At 45.7% G+C, this 15,558-nt stretch overlaps 1 protein-coding gene across 1 annotated transcript; it reads left to right on the forward strand.

Moving 5' to 3' along the window:
* The first annotated feature begins 1,536 nt into the window (after window positions 1-1,536).
* LOC142570847 (uncharacterized) lies at window positions 1,537-15,045 on the forward strand. Its single transcript, XM_075679161.1, has 4 exons — window positions 1,537-1,749; window positions 2,935-3,061; window positions 6,227-6,445; window positions 13,082-15,045. The coding sequence occupies exons 2-4, from the start codon at window positions 2,961-2,963 to the stop codon at window positions 13,638-13,640; spliced, it is 879 nt and encodes a 292-aa protein (XP_075535276.1). The 5' UTR covers window positions 1,537-1,749; window positions 2,935-2,960; the 3' UTR covers window positions 13,641-15,045.
* Window positions 15,046-15,558: the final 513 nt, after the last annotated feature.

Below are 15,558 nucleotides of genomic sequence, written 5' to 3' on the forward strand. Positions count from 1 at the left end.
AAGCATAGTATAACTACAAGCAAATATTGCAGATAAATTAGGTTTTGCAGGATACCAAGCCATGTTGGGATACTTGGTAATGAAGCACCGGATAGATGCTCATCAATGACAGCGTACAAAGACATAACAAACACGACAGTTGCATATAAAGATAGTATCAATGCGATTCAGAAGGCCTTGAGGTCAAAATGGCAACACGAATGGGATCATCATATAATCCTGACAAGTTACATCTTACTAAACCTGTAATTGGCGAGTGGAAGTCGTGCACTCACCAGCAACGGTTCTATGACGTGATCCTGTGTCGACTTCGGATTGGGCACACACATCTGACCCACAATTTGCTCCTTAGAAAATAAAACCCACCAACTTGCGAAAAATTCCATGTACCTCTTACAGTGATACACATCCTTATGACATGCCCACACATCGAAACACAGAGACGGAAGCTTTTGCACAACCTGTATAATTTACGTATACCTATACACTCTGCCCTATTGCTGGCAGATGACCCGCTAGTACCATTTACTAACTTGTTACATCTGGCTAACACTCGTCGCCGTAAATCCTGCCAAATATATACCCTCCACAGTTATCGCTGCCGAAAAAAAAAGAACATGTATAGTCAACACCTGTGAAAAAGCCGTATCAATGAATATTTTAACATTGAAACATGTCTAATCGACTGACTCTGAATGGGACAGTAAAGTATTCTCTTACTGGCCAACACGTGGGGGAAGGGGGGGGGGGGCTATTTCCGCGGTTCGTTCGTTGCAAGTTGGTGAAACCGACCAGCATCACTGTGAGAGTCGACAATTACCAGAGCCAATGCTGAAAAATAACTAGTGGTGTTCGAATAGTGAAATTTGCGAATCTATACGAATACAAATATTCAAGAAAAATTACATTCGTATAGCGAATAAAATATCGAATAGTTTATCATTTCTAAAGGAAGAGTAATATCAAATTTGTTTATAGTCCGTCTGACAAAAAGAAAGATAGAATACTGAGACTGTTTTAGAGTACTTACATTTTTACCACGAAAGGTTTATGCCGGGTCCACCATCAACTTCCTGTAACGGATGTAACCTAGGCGCGAACGCGTATAATATGCTCTCTCTTGACAGGAATAGCGCCACCATCTAGGAACGGTGAAGCGAAGCCCAGCATCATGACACTAACGAGCGCCGACAGTGAGTGCTTCGGTAGTCTTAGCGCAGAGGAGGCTCCAACGCGGTGCCGCCTGGTGCAAGCGGTGTAGGCCCTCAGCTGAGGCATATGGCTGAGGTGAAGACGCAGTTTCCGCACGTGGTTCGTTTTTCGCGTCGGTTTAGCCTGTGACGCTTCATCGCCTACGGAGTGCAGCTTCAACCTGCGTCAGCAGTGCTTATACACGCCGCCTACTGCTTCGCTTGCGATGGCACCAACTAAGAAAGCTGCTGCGCTAAACGGCGCAGAAAGGCAACGACGTCGACGGCCGAATCTCGCTTTGTTCTGCCGAGAGACACGCGGCAGCGTGAAGCAGAACGCCTTCGAGCGTTCGCGGTGCAATCAGCAGCATTCCTGAGGCTGAGCGCGTCGCAACTCAACTGGCTGCCCGAGACACTACGGAGCCGGATCAAAATTCTCATACCTTCGCCGAAGCGACTCGGCAGCAGGACGCCGCTCGCAAACAGGACGTCGCGCGCCAAGAAAACCTGCAACATGGTCGCCGAGCCGCAAATCGTGCGCCTTTCGTTGCAGCGGACCGTGAGTTCACGAAGCGATTTACTAACACGTTCGGTTTCGCTTGTACGGTTTGCGAACGCCTGTGGTTGATAGCGGATTTGCGCAGTGCTACAGCGCGTGCAACGAACAGCTTCTGTGAAGACACCGTTTCACTTTTGTCTTCATTTTTCTCAACATCAACATCATCAACATTTTTTTTACAATATTACCATTCTCAATCTGGTAAAGTGAAGAGCCGGTAAATGAAATATTACCACTTTCAGTTATTTGCCGCTCGATGACAATTACTCTATTAGCATAACATGGCAACAGCATGCCACGTCACCAAATGCGAACGCTGTTGTGTTCGCCGAAGGGGACAAGTGTGATGCTATAGCCCCGAACAATGTTTTAAAGGCATGTAAATATGGTGAATCCGGGTAAATCATGAATTGATTTGCATAAATGACAACGCGCAAATTCAAATGCATAGGCTGCTTAAAAGCGTGACATTGTTGTGGAGTGACTCGAAAAAATGTATCTTCCCGCGCGTTTCCTCATGCACAAGTGCCTGTGAGCAACAACCGCTGCTCTCCTGCAGTGTTCTCCTGCAGTTCTAACTTGTGTCGACCTTAATTCTCTCGAGACTCCAATAGATTCTGTTATCCCTTATATTCGAAGAGAAGCTAGTATTCTGCTACTTGAAATAATCAATTCTCGAATCGAATACGAATAAAATAGCAAGAGCTGTTCGATTCGAGTTTGAAATTTAGAATATTCGCCCACTCCTAGAAACAGCATAATGCGAATACTAGTAACTTAAAACTAGCACGCAAGAAAATTTTGCTGTTTAATCAAACCTATGTAATGGTTATTCTGCCCTGTGTATGCTAATGTCAAATGAAGATAGGTAAATCGTTTTACAGATACTGGCATTCACCTGGTCTCTGTTTGTTTAGATTTTTTTGTGTTTGTGCGTGCGTGAGTGCAGAAGTGTCTTTCGCTGATTAAGTCAGTCGTTGATTAACTGACAGTTCCATTTCTTTTCCTTCCTCTATCTCTTTCCCTATTCCCTTTCTGTCCCCTTCCTCCTCCCTCAGTGCAGAGTAGCAAACCAGGTACAACCTGGCTACCCTGCCTGCCTTTGCTTTTGTTTTCTTTCTCTCTCTCAGAAAAAGTCCCGAATTCTAGCCACCAAGCTTACCTCAGTTTCTTTTTCATTTTCAGAACTTGTCCTCAACAAACTGATCGAAATGATTTCGATGGCCCTGATGCCCATGAACACTTGCAACTTCATCTGTTCTCCATTCATACTGTACTTATTGGACCTTTGGAACTTGAGAAGATACCCGGTGTAATTATAGTTCTTATCACATTGTTTTTTCAACCTGACTTTTCTTTTCTAGTTCAATATTTTACTCTGTTTCGTGCACATCTATTTCCCCACGAGGTCGCGTTTTCTTGTTTTCTTTTCTTTTTTCCTCGCTACGAGCACTGACTGTAGCCGCATTTACATGAATGCAACAGTAGAGTATCGAATATTTTAGCGCATAACGGCAATTACTATGGGACACCATTTCCGTGTGTCACATTTCCCTTTGTCCGAAACAAGCCGGAACCTGTTTCAGGCGACTTGCGTTCCGTTAGTGAGTGAGGCAGAGCGCACGGTGGCCCCCCCTCGGTGTCAGACTTCGGTTATCTACAGCTACTGAAGTTATGATTTTAAATCAGAACGTAAACATGTCATTGCAACTCAATAAGCTAGTCAGTGTTATCTTTCTTGATTTAAAGAAAGCATTGAACACTGCGAATAATTTCATTTTTTGAGATAAACTTAATTATTATAGGTTTCTCGGAAAAGTGTTCTATTTCATTTTATGTTACATGAAAGATACTTCTCAGGTCGTGAAGGTCAATAATATTGATTTCTCTGAACAAATTATTTGTACTGGCGTTCCACATGGTTTCGTATTAGGGCCCCCTCATTTCTTTTTTTTTTTGTGCACAAATGACCTACAGCAAGTAATAAACTCTGCAGAAGTACTCATGATCGCATAGGACACCTGTGTCATTGTAATAGCGGATGACATCACTGAACTTAATCAAGAAGCAATCATGGAGCCGAGCAGAATTTCGGACTGGTTCTTATCAAACAAGATACCAATTAACACAAATAAAACTAAGTGTGGTATTCCAGTCTTAGATACTACGACATTAAACCTAAAGATAGACACGTCTTACTGGAACGAACTAGTGCCTACAACTACTTCGGGGTGATTTTCAATAAACACTCACAATGGCAAGATCAGGGGCAGCGTCCACGAACATTTAGTAACGAAAATACGAGTAAACGAATTTAAGAACGCGTTGTTGTGCGCACTAGGCGTTGTCTATGGAGCATATAAGAACGCGTTTTTATATTCATTATTATTTTCGTTATTAAATGTTCGTGCCAGCCGCCCAGGACCATAATAAATATTCCAGTCCAGCCCAGTGGGAAGATCACATAAACAGCGTTTGCTCCAGGTTAGCATATGGCTGCTATGGCTTAACTTCAGCTCGCGAGTACTTTGACGCCCGAGTTTTACGCCTCATGTAATTTGATTTTATAGAAAGCAATTTAAGGTACTGTATTGATTCTTGGGGGTGGTCATATACAACCATAATAAATCCCATTCGGAAACTTCAAAAACAAGCGATTAGAATTATGGCTCACTCTAAACATTCTGACCGCACGGCACCGCTGTTCAATCGGTATCACATATTACCATTTGATCTGCTACGTGAACAGAGCATATCAACGTGTGTTTATACGGTCGTGAGATACAACCACCCGCTTAACGCTTCCATAGTTTATCCTTCTTAACGGGAAACTAAAAGTGTTACTGCAGAAAATTTTAAGGTGAAAGGCTGAAGTGCCTCGTGGGTCAAAAAATTCGTTGTCCGGCGTTATAGCACCAAAATTCATTGGCCCGGAAATTGATGGTGCCACAACCTTTTGTGGGAGTAGAACCAACGACCGTTGGTGGGAGTCGAACCCACAACCTTTGGTGTTAATTGAGGCGAAGCTAATTAAGACACCGTTAATTAAGATATATTTAGTTAAGGCACTCGAACCCACGACCTTTGGAGGGAGAAAACAAGTAATAGGAAATAACGCATCCGAGTGAGAATGTCAATTAATTTAATTAATGTCCCGTAAGCACGCGGGCTTTCACCTTCATCCTCTTTAGCGTACGCTAAAGTGACTGTCAAATTATAATCTTTCACCACGTAGTAACGTATGTGCATGGAGTACATCTTCAAGAGTTTACAGGTATCGAAATTTTGAATAAACTGCCAGAAAGAATCATTAATTCCTCAAACTTCCAAAGTGCTCTCGAACAATATATTCACACGCTCTTGTATTAATATACAATAGTCACACACGTGTCATGAACGGACTTCACGGCGGTGCCTCTAGATGGCGCAGCGTGTACAGTAAAGAAGTGCGGGATAGGAGCCCAGCCGCATACACGCCTCATACGTGACGCGTTTCGGCGTTGGCAATACTAGACAGCATTAATTAGTATAGCGTATAGCGGCATACGCAAGGAGTTAGCGCTGCGTGCTCCACACTGCGCATGCGTTGTACGTAAACGGTGCTGGATCTCTTAAGTACGTACGCTAACGTTAGCGTAAGCGTGCGACGCGATGCTAACCCTAAGAAAGGCTGCATTGCGCGGCCCAAGCTAGTATTTTAGAACAGCGGAATGGAGCAAAACGTTAACGCAAACATATACGGCGCCATCTAGATGTAGAAACAGTATACTGGCAAGCCAAATCCATACGGAATGTCGAGCTAATCCGATGCCGAATCCGCAAGTGCCTCACTAAGTCAAGCGAATGAGCGAAAGGCAGGCTTTGGCGCCTTCTCGACGCGGCTACAGCAAACACGTAAACATGAGCAAACTCTCTCGTTATAAGCAGGGTTTGAGTACGGGCTAGTCGATATTCAATTACAAACTTGACTACAGCGCGTACACAGACAAAAGAACCGAAAGATGACGATGGCAAGCGCTGACTTCCAACTGGATTTCTATTTCGTATAACGAGAATATATAACCAAGACACCAAGAGAACAACGCCCCCTCCAAAACACGAAGCCAGCACGAGTTAAGCCTACTGGGCCGTTAATTGAGAACGTCAATTTGTCACCATGCAGTATGTCGCTGTCGAAGTATCATCACACAAATCTAAAGCGAATACGAGCATCAGTGGGGAACGAATTAGCCGAATGGTGCCGGCCGACATCTCGATAGATCCGAAGCGGGCGGCTCTCGCTTCGACTGACGACGTCATGTTGTCGTACGTAAGGTTCCCCTTGCGTGCGTTAGCGTTCAACGCTAAATGCGCTACACTGCTTCAGTGCGTATCGCATTAACGTCGACGTTCATACCGTCAGATGATGCAGGAGTTTTTATCATCAGCAACGCACAATAAACACCACAGCCTGACTAATTTTCTCATTTCACTTCAGGGCCCACCTGGCCTGTGCCATAATCAGCGGTGGCTTCCTAACCAACATCTGCCTCCACTGCATACACTGCATCCCGGTCCTCAAGTTTGGTACTTCGCACAGTGACGCCTGCCTTATTGAATTGGGAGGCTTCAAAATATGGGCAATGTGCGTGCTCGCCGCCTGTTGGATGAATCTAGCTCAATCCAGCCGCCTTCTATGTGAAACAATGAGCAAAAGGTAAGAGAAAATCGAACCTTCATTGGCCGAATCGGAGATATGTTAAATTACCTTTTGATTTCTTTTTCCCACGCTTTAACTTACGGTAACGCATTCAGTTAAAACAACGTCTATGTTATTGCTTACATATGTAAGTAATGAGCTTGTATATGCGGCCTGGATTTGTAAAAGAAAAAAGCATGCAATCAGCTCCCAGCTACCGTGGCATGGCGAAGGATGGACGTAAATCTGCATTTTGTGGAAGCGGTTAATACAACCTTGTTGTTCCTTCATTCTTGCACCCTCCCTAAAAGAACTTAGGACAGGATACTAGACGGCCTTCGTGGTAGCTCTGTCCTTGTACCGCCATCGCTACCACCTCCCATCGACTGCACGCGCGCCGTCAACCTCGCCCTTTGATTCTTTCAAATCGCTGGAGCTTATTCTTATAAGTGGCAGGAAGAATACGAAACAGACAAGAATCTTCACGTGTAAGCCAGGTCTGTCAATCCCAGGGGCCTAATTTTTCGTGAAAACGGGAAGAAATATACTCTTTTGACAGTTAAAAAACTAGCAATAAAAAATAAAAAGGATGCTAATAGAAATTGCAGTTGTATCTATAGACTGGTATTCGAGCCCATTGCTTTTATTTCACGTTTGCTCTACTAACACAAACCGCACGGTGGGTATGGTGTTCCGCTGCTTAACAGGATGACATGGATGCGATTGCCGCCCACGACGGCTGCATATTCCGAGAGATGTAATGCAAAAAAAAATTTAAAAAATGGTCGTGTAGCGTGCCTGGTATGTGCAGTCAAGAACATCAGATAGTGAACATAGATAGTGCGTATAGGCATCCATTAAGTAGTCCTCACAGTCCAGTTTTCCACTTCTGGACCTTAAACTCCGAAATAGTGTGAATGATCGGTTCATTTTGCGCTGACACATACATATAAAAACAAACGCAGTACAGAAAGTGATAATAATTAAATCGCAGCCTTCCTGATCTCTAATTGCGCACATATGATCAATAAATGTCCACAGTCGCTGCAGGCTCCTTAATGTTAACCTCTTGCTGACAAGAAGTTTATTTTGAAGCATTAAATTGCCGTAAATGTTCAGCTTCGCCTTCATTTAGGCCATAATTGCGATCATTTCATTACCAGAAAAATAAAAAGAAAGAACTCACATGACGCTATCGATTTTGGGGAAACTTTATTTGTGTCGAAAATTCATCACAACACAGTTTGCCTAAGAGACATTTATTATGTGCTGAGAAAAGCAGGCGAAAAAAGAAAAGCTCGACACACGCAAATTTTCTTCCCACAAGTTTCTCTCTCTCTCTCTCTCTCTCTCTCTCTCTTTGTTTTCTTGTTGTTTCGTGACGTTTGAATGGTGAAAAAAATTGTTTGAGCTTGATCCTGATCAGATGGTGTACATGTCCTTGACACAAAGCAGTTGTGGCAAACTGTCGCCGTTAAGTTAATACACGTAGTGTGGTGCGCGCAGGAAATCGTGCTTCTGCAATACAGGGAAACGGAGGAGCGCGCGCTGTACGTTGTAAATTTTTAACTTTAATGGTCGTTGTAAATTTTTAACTGTAGATGGCGTCCGCAACTTGCACAGCAGCGCCCCTGCGCAGCACTGTGGTTGTCTATGCCGGTGACACTATGCTTATGGAATCGAATATATACGTTTTTGCGATTTTGTGCTGTAGTCTATAGTAGACTACAGACTACAGAATATAGTAGTCTGTAGTCTATGCTGTAAATTCACCGATAACTGTTTTCTTTGAATGATTACCATTGATATTGTGTACTCGTTGTGTTTGCACGTACCTGCTGCAAGGTAGCCAAGGTGCCTGGCGTCGCGCAGCCTCTAAAGCAAGCGACATAAGCATCGATGGCAAGTATAGAAGTAACTGTGGCGAAGCCGCTACACTTCATGGCACCTCAAAATGCTCATGCAAAGCATGCGTCTTGCAGCGCCTGAGTGGAAGACTCGGAAACGTAATTAGTACTGTCAATAATCGTCGCTGCAGGCAGCTGCTTTGGTTAACTAATAGTCAATTCTTCTGGTTCCGCGATAAGTGTGCAGCTTGTTCACACGCATAGAGCACGATTCAAACTCACTGACTGACTAACGGTATATCCATATTTTACTGAACTCTATCGCTGCTGCCGCTACTACGGTGAACTAGAAGCACTTTACCGTTGCTACTGCTGCTATGATGATGATGATGATGATTTCTAATGGCATACCGTGTTCAAAGGTTTAAAAGGGGTGGTGAGAAATAGTCACCTAGCGTGTTTCAACTAATCAGCTTGTACTGCATCTATTACAGTCTAGCATCTTGCTTATCTCGACCAAGCTATAATGTTTGTGTGCATTAAAACACATATCTCTAGCTGTGTTGAAAAGTTACCTATGTCTGTAATGACACCGCCTTCATTACTTCCCTGTTTCTTTTTTCCTTTCTATTTCCCCACAAATAATCTAGACGTATTTCGCTTATCTCGACCGCTGAGTAGTTACTGACTATCATGCTTTGAATGCAGCGATTCTTAGCGGTGGACGTTCCCTACATTCCTGGCTGGGTGCCTGTCTTGGCCGTCAGTGGCTATAGCGCCGCCATGTGGCGGAAAGCAGCACTGCAACACTGCTGTATAATCAGATACCGAAAATGGCGTGGCCACAAAACAAAGCAAAGCGGCGTAATAAAAGGATCAGCAAGAAACATTTCTGAGGATACATATGACTGAAGCAAAAATAAAAAAAAGAAATCTGTAGCTGTTTCAAACATTCTATACAAATGGAAGTTCTCAGTTTCTATCAAGGGCAGCTGCCTGTGTAACTCATGCGCAATATTTAATTTTTCGAGCAACTGCTCTTTTTATGGTTTGAAACATTTCTTGTCCACTCGAAAGGGAAGGGGCACGTTGTTTTCAGTTTCACAGCTACAGCGTGCATGGCACAAGCTTAGAAACGAATTACAGAAACTTCAAAGAGAATTTTTTAAATATTTTTCTATTTAGTTTTCCTTTCTTCCTTTCTTTTAAATTTTTTTCGTATTCACACAGTTTTTTTTTTTTCATTTTCATCCACAGCAGATACAGCCTGAGTCACACCATCACGTGTGACTGTATCATGTGCTCCTTGAGTGAGTGAGTGAATAAACTTCATTGCAGGTCCGGCGAGGACGCGAACTCGTCGCGCACCCGGCTAGTCCCACGTCGGGACCGGCAGGTCTAGCCCACCGGCCCGGTCGCGGGCACGCCGGACGGCCAGGATTTGCTTTTCTAGAGCGGCGCAACGCAGAAGCGGGTCCCACTCCTCCTTGATGAACTTGGGGTATGTCGACCCGCACTCCCAGAGCATGTGAGGTAGAGTGGAGGTCTGGCCGCAGGACGGGCAGGCGTCGTCGCGATACACGTCGGGGTAAGCCTCGTGGAGAACGGACAGACACGAATATGTGCTGGTCTGTAGAAGCCTAAGCAAAACGGCTTGCGCCCTATTCAACTTGGGGTGAAGGGGTGGAAAGACCCTTCTGGACATGTCGAAATGTTTACTAAACTCGTTGTGAGTAGCGGGAGCGTCCCTGTGACCGTAGAGAGGAGGGGAGTTAGTGCTCCGTATAGAGGAAGCGCGGTCGGTGAGGTCACGCGCAGCCTCGTGGGCAGACTCATTGAGGTTCGGGGGAGCGCCCTTGACCGATCCTACGTGAGCGGGAAACGACTGAATTGAATGGTTTGTGAGAACATGTGGACTCGAGCCGCTAAGAAGACGAACAGCTTCCTTGGCGATGCAACCCCTCTGAAAAGCCCTAACTGCCGTTCTAGAATCACTATAGATTTCGGACCCACGACCGTCTAGCAGGGCGAGGGCGATGGCGACTTGCTCGGCGACTCCGGCGTCTGAAGTGCGAATCGAGGCGCTATTGGAAATCTTTCCGCTCGAGTCGACCACAACGACGGCAAATGTCTTCCTGTCACGGTACTCCGCGGCGTCGACGAAACTTGCTCTAATGTCGTGTTGCTTGATCAGTTTGAGGATGGCTGCTGCTCTGGCCTTGCGTCTGCCCTCGTTGTGGACGGGATGGACGTTTCGGGGCACAAGGGCCACTACGAACTTGGCTCGAATGCACCTAGAGATCGGGGTACTGACCACCGGGAATCCCGCAGGGTGGTAACCCAGCTCTTCAAGGATGCGTTTATCTGCCGCTGTGGTGGACAGGCGACTGAATTGCGTGCGTTCTTGGGCTTTGGCAATATCCTCGGTGGTGTTATGTACCCAGCTTCAAGAGATCTTCGGTATGGGTCCTGATGGGTAGCCCAAGAGCCCTCTTGACTACTTTGCGGATGAGAACGTTGAGCTTGTCTGGCTCCGCTCTGAGCCAGTTGTGCATAGACATCGTGTACGTGAGGTGGCAGAGTACGAAGGCATTGATCAGCCTGAGAAGATTGTTTTCCTTCATGCCTCGATGCCGGTTTGCGATTCTGCGAACGAGGTGGAAAGCGTTGTCCGTCTTTGCGATGATCTTGCAAAGTTCCGTTCCCGCCGTTGAATTCGACAAACATGCTCAGGACCCGAATAACGTCGACCCTGGGTATCACCCCCCTGTCACAAGTGCGAAGTCTGATGCTGCTTTCGGAGACTGGCTTCCAATCTTTGGGTCTGCCTCCCTTCTCTTTTCTGTAAAGTAGGAGCTCCGACTTGGCGGGGGAGCATCGAAGTTCGGTGGCTCGGAGATATTCCTCGATCACGTCGATCGCCCCCTGCACGGCTTCTACGACTCTGCCCTCGGAGCCGCCGGAGCACCATATGGTGATGTCATCGGCGTAGATGGTGTGCTCGACGTCATCGACGCGCGCCAACCTCTCGGAAAGACCACATACAGATGTTAAACAGCGTTGGGGAGATGGAGTTCGGCAGCGACCACTACATTCTCGAGACTAACTTCAAGGTGTCTCGGAGTAGGGCCAGGGAATCCACGTTCATCGATTGGGACAATTTTCGCAAGATTCGTGAAGAACCCGGGAGAGCCAGGGCACCCGCCACTCTCGAAAAATGGTGTGAAGGCATCCATGTGCTCTTTATTCCTTCCTCTTTTTCTCTTCCCTCTTCTCTTTGTCTTTCTTTTCTCTCCTCTGCAAGCGGATGGGCACAGTGTCCCTTTTAGGAGACAATTGCTAGCCCGCTTTTCTTTTACTTAGTTTGTAAGATGTTCGCAGAATTCTCTTTGTTTGTAATATGGTCACAGAATTAATAATAATAATAATAATAATAATAATAATAATAATAATAATAATAATAATAATAATAATAATAATAATAATAATGGTGATGATGGTGATGATGATGATGATGATGATCCCGACTTCTTTATCAATGTTTTAAAAGTGTTTTAAAAAGCGTTTAAAGTGTTTTTTAAAAGCACCATGTTTTAAAAGTGTGGCCTTCTGTTCGAACGAAACCAATTTGTATGTTATTAGCATCAACATAAATGCGTTTCGATAATTTTTGCCTTCTTAACTGGTTAGTTTCTAATGAATAAATACATAACTTCATGAACGTTATAATTACTTGATATGTTAATATCGCGTGTCAGAACACGTTCGAAAACATGAATTTTAATAATGGAGTTTCTGCCGATCATTCTTGTTTTCCGCGATTAAGATAAATAATGCCGGGAAATTCTAAATTTGAAGAAGACTCAGCCTTTGCGCCTCCACAGCAGAGCTGCTCTCACGATACAAACATGCTGCAATGGAACAAGACATGCTCCACGCCAGACCCGGCGGTTGCATCGCTCTGACAGGGATATTGGCGAGCCTAGGCTCTGAGCGCGATACCGTTTCTGACAGTGGTAAGCATAGACTGCCAAAGCCACGTCATCAGAACATTTGGCTTCTAGTTGAGTCAACCAAAGACACAGGTCTTCCTGGCCGAGTCGGGGCAGAACTACTTAGGCTATGTGGTTCTCGTTGGGGACGAGAATGGGATCTATAAATCGTATGATTTATAATGAAAGCGGCGCTGGAGCGACATCAACTAGAGGTCGAATCGCCGTCCAACTTTCTGTCATCCTTTATCAGCATCACCATCATCGTATTCGCCGTCGTCATCATCGTCTTCCATATCATCATCATCATCATCATCATCATCATCGTCAGCATCATCATCAGTCATGATCGTGACCGCGGCTTTGAGAACAAATTATATGATTCATCACCATCTGTCATCAGTTTTATCACATTTTTAGAGAGCGCTATACCCGGGAGTGGCTCACGAAAGAGGCTAGAAACAGAGATACGCGATACGGAAAAGTGGCGATCACTCGCCAATGAACACAATGTCTTGAAAATCACAGCGCCGCTCACTGTCGATTTGCCTCGTGAGGCCTGCCCATACAGCCTGCCCATACAGCCAGCCCATACACGCCAGCCCATACACGCCAGCCCATACAAGCCACCTAGAAGAAAGGCGACATGTTGTATTTATGTCCGAGAGGGTCCATTACATACACGGGCGCCATTAGATCGTTCGCCGCGGCGTTTATTTCTTTGTCTCATTATGCCTACACCATTTTTCACCACGTCAGTTCATTTTTTTTACAGATTAACAAAGAGTAATCTCCGATTTCATATCTTATCGCAGGAGGAACAACGATGGCGTAGGCTCAGGCGACGCCGAAGATTCGTCGCGACCACATGAACCTGCGCTGCTACCAGCAGGCGCTTGCGTGTCGGTCTTAATGTGCCTCTTGTTATTGGTCACCGTTCGCTGTTTTGACTACGGCACTCAGGACACGGATTCCTTCCAGCCTGGGGCCGCCCGCCTGACGCTGCTGTCGGCCCTGTGTTCGTTTGTGAACACTGTGATCATTTACACTGTGGGACCAGTGAGCTTTCTGGATTTTCTTGTTTCTTCGTCAATTGTCGGGCTGCCATTAGTTGCTTACAGCATGGGACGTATGGCAGAGAAACGCATTGGCTGGGCGGCATTCTGCCTTGGGGACGGCTTCCTCTCTGCAACGTGTCTGTGCTTGAGCTGCCTCGCGATTTTATGCGCGCGCGTCGAACTCCCGGAAAGGTTCCGCATGAACAACTTGGGGCTGGCTGCGTGCGCATTCATCGCCACACTAATTCTGGCAGAATACGGGCAAGCCTCTGTTGTTGGAGCCACCTTGCTATTCGATAACAAATCAAGATTCTAGCAATTCTTATCATCTTGTTGGTACGAAGTTTCCTGCAACACCAACGTAGAACCCCTAGCACTGACACTAATACACCATTATAGTTTACACTAATAGTTGACACTGATATGGTGTTGGGCTGCTGAGCACGAGGTCCACAATTCAATTCAATGCAACAATAATATAGAACTCTTACAAAGTACTTCCCTCGTTGCAATGCCAGAAATCCAGGTTATCGAGGATTATGGCACATTACTTTTTAGACTCTGGAAATGCTCCTGAAGATCGGAAAAAAAGAACAATTTTCCTACATTTTTTTTCCTTCTGTATCTGATTCTCAGACAAAGTCTAAGAGGAGGCTGTGGGTAAAGGCTATATTTTGGCTGGCTTGGCCCCGGCTGTGTGTACAAAATGCATGACACATCAAAACATATTTTCATATCAGTTCATGCAACTGTACAGGTCATGTTATGCGTCACGAGCATGTGCTCAATAAACGTGCCAATCAGTTGTTGGAGTTGACATCATAGATGTACAAATCTCATCCACATCATTACAGAAATACAAAAAAATTCCACTGTGTACAAGAACGTATTCTCATCTCTCTACGAAATGCAACATTACTAAAAAATATATATGCATCAAATACACCGCATAATAAAAATGTGATCGGATACTTCTCTCGCAATGCAACGAGGCGCAACAAAAAGAATTGGTAAGGTGTGATGAATATGGTAGATAAACTGTCCAAATTATAGAGCCTCGAATGTGTGTGTGCGTGTGTGTGTTCTTATAGTACATACATACAAACTGTAAATAACAGCAGGACAACATTTCATGTCGCAAAAGGAGTCCGCATGAATCAAACACTTAATCTGCTGTGGTAAAACACATCAATGCTAAGCCAGGCTGCAAACGTGCAAAACAAAATGTCATTAGGGATCAGGAAGTACCTACATTGATTCTTGAATTACACATTTTCTGAACGTACGTCGTTCATAAATTGTTGGTGTATATCCGGCACTCTTTGCCTAAGCTGACGGATCTGGTATGCGGTTGAACTGGGAGTGTACCAGTCGTAATAACGAGAATTTTCGTAAATCCACTCTAATGACTCAAACTAAGAAACGTAATCTACATTCAGCTTTGTGTACATTGAAAAAAAAAAGAACAATGGTTGTGTTCTGTGGGAGTTCCTTTGGTCTACCGGGGCACAGTCGTTGCTGTGCCTCCGGCTCCGAACTTATTCGCCAATGCGAGGAAACCTCGCAATGGTGAATAACGCGACCCTGCCGCGACGTTATGCTACGCGGCCCTACGATTGGGTCGTGGGGCGTGACGTAGGGAAGAAGCCCCGACTGGGGAAGATCGCCGTGTGCGGTAGGGTTGAGCTGCGGCAGGGACGAGCGCTGGTCACGAGAGGCCAGCGGCAAGGTACGTGAGCGAACAGCTATTTGTGTCCCCCCCCCCCCCCGCCTGGGGACGTTCACGTGCTTTGATAGCTTGCGTAAGTGCAGCTTGCTGAGTGGCTCTGCGTTCCGCCCTTGCGGTAGTCGCAGGCGCTCGGTGCGTCACATTCTGCGTGTCCGAACCATTGCTGACCAGGGTCGGTGACGGGAAGAGCTAGGTAGTGTTGGCGAACGCATTTCGGCCCGCGTGTGCGAACCATTGTTCGACGCTGGGTGGAACCTGCCTTCCCCCGCCATAGGGAGGGGGGGGGGTGCCCACCGAGTGTGTTCCGTGTGTTTGGATGCAGTCTGGTACGTGCTGGCCATATTGTAATCAATAAACGCATTAACTGCCCTGGACGTCTCGTGTTCCTGGGAGAGCGCCCATACGTACGGCCAGAGCCGGCCAGGCCTTTCGGCTCGGTGCTCGAACCTGCGGTGGGTCTATCGCCGTACGCCGTCATAAAGCTCCACTTCTGGGGAGGGGGGGG

The sequence above is a fragment of the Dermacentor variabilis genome, chromosome 2 (genome assembly GCF_050947875.1).
Source record: "Dermacentor variabilis isolate Ectoservices chromosome 2, ASM5094787v1, whole genome shotgun sequence".
Classification (NCBI taxonomy): domain Eukaryota; kingdom Metazoa; phylum Arthropoda; class Arachnida; order Ixodida; family Ixodidae; genus Dermacentor; species Dermacentor variabilis.

Bases quoted from the DNA above. Each gene is read 5' to 3' on its own strand.
- LOC142570847 (XM_075679161.1), top strand. From the start codon at position 2,961: ATGATTTCGATGGCCCTGATGCCCATGAACACTTGCAACTTCATCTGT. The intron at 3,062-6,226 runs GTAATTATAGTT...ATTTCACTTCAG, and splicing joins AACTTGAGAAGATACCCGGT to GGCCCACCTGGCCTGTGCCA. The intron at 6,446-13,081 runs GTAAGAGAAAAT...ATCTTATCGCAG, and splicing joins TGTGAAACAATGAGCAAAAG to GAGGAACAACGATGGCGTAG.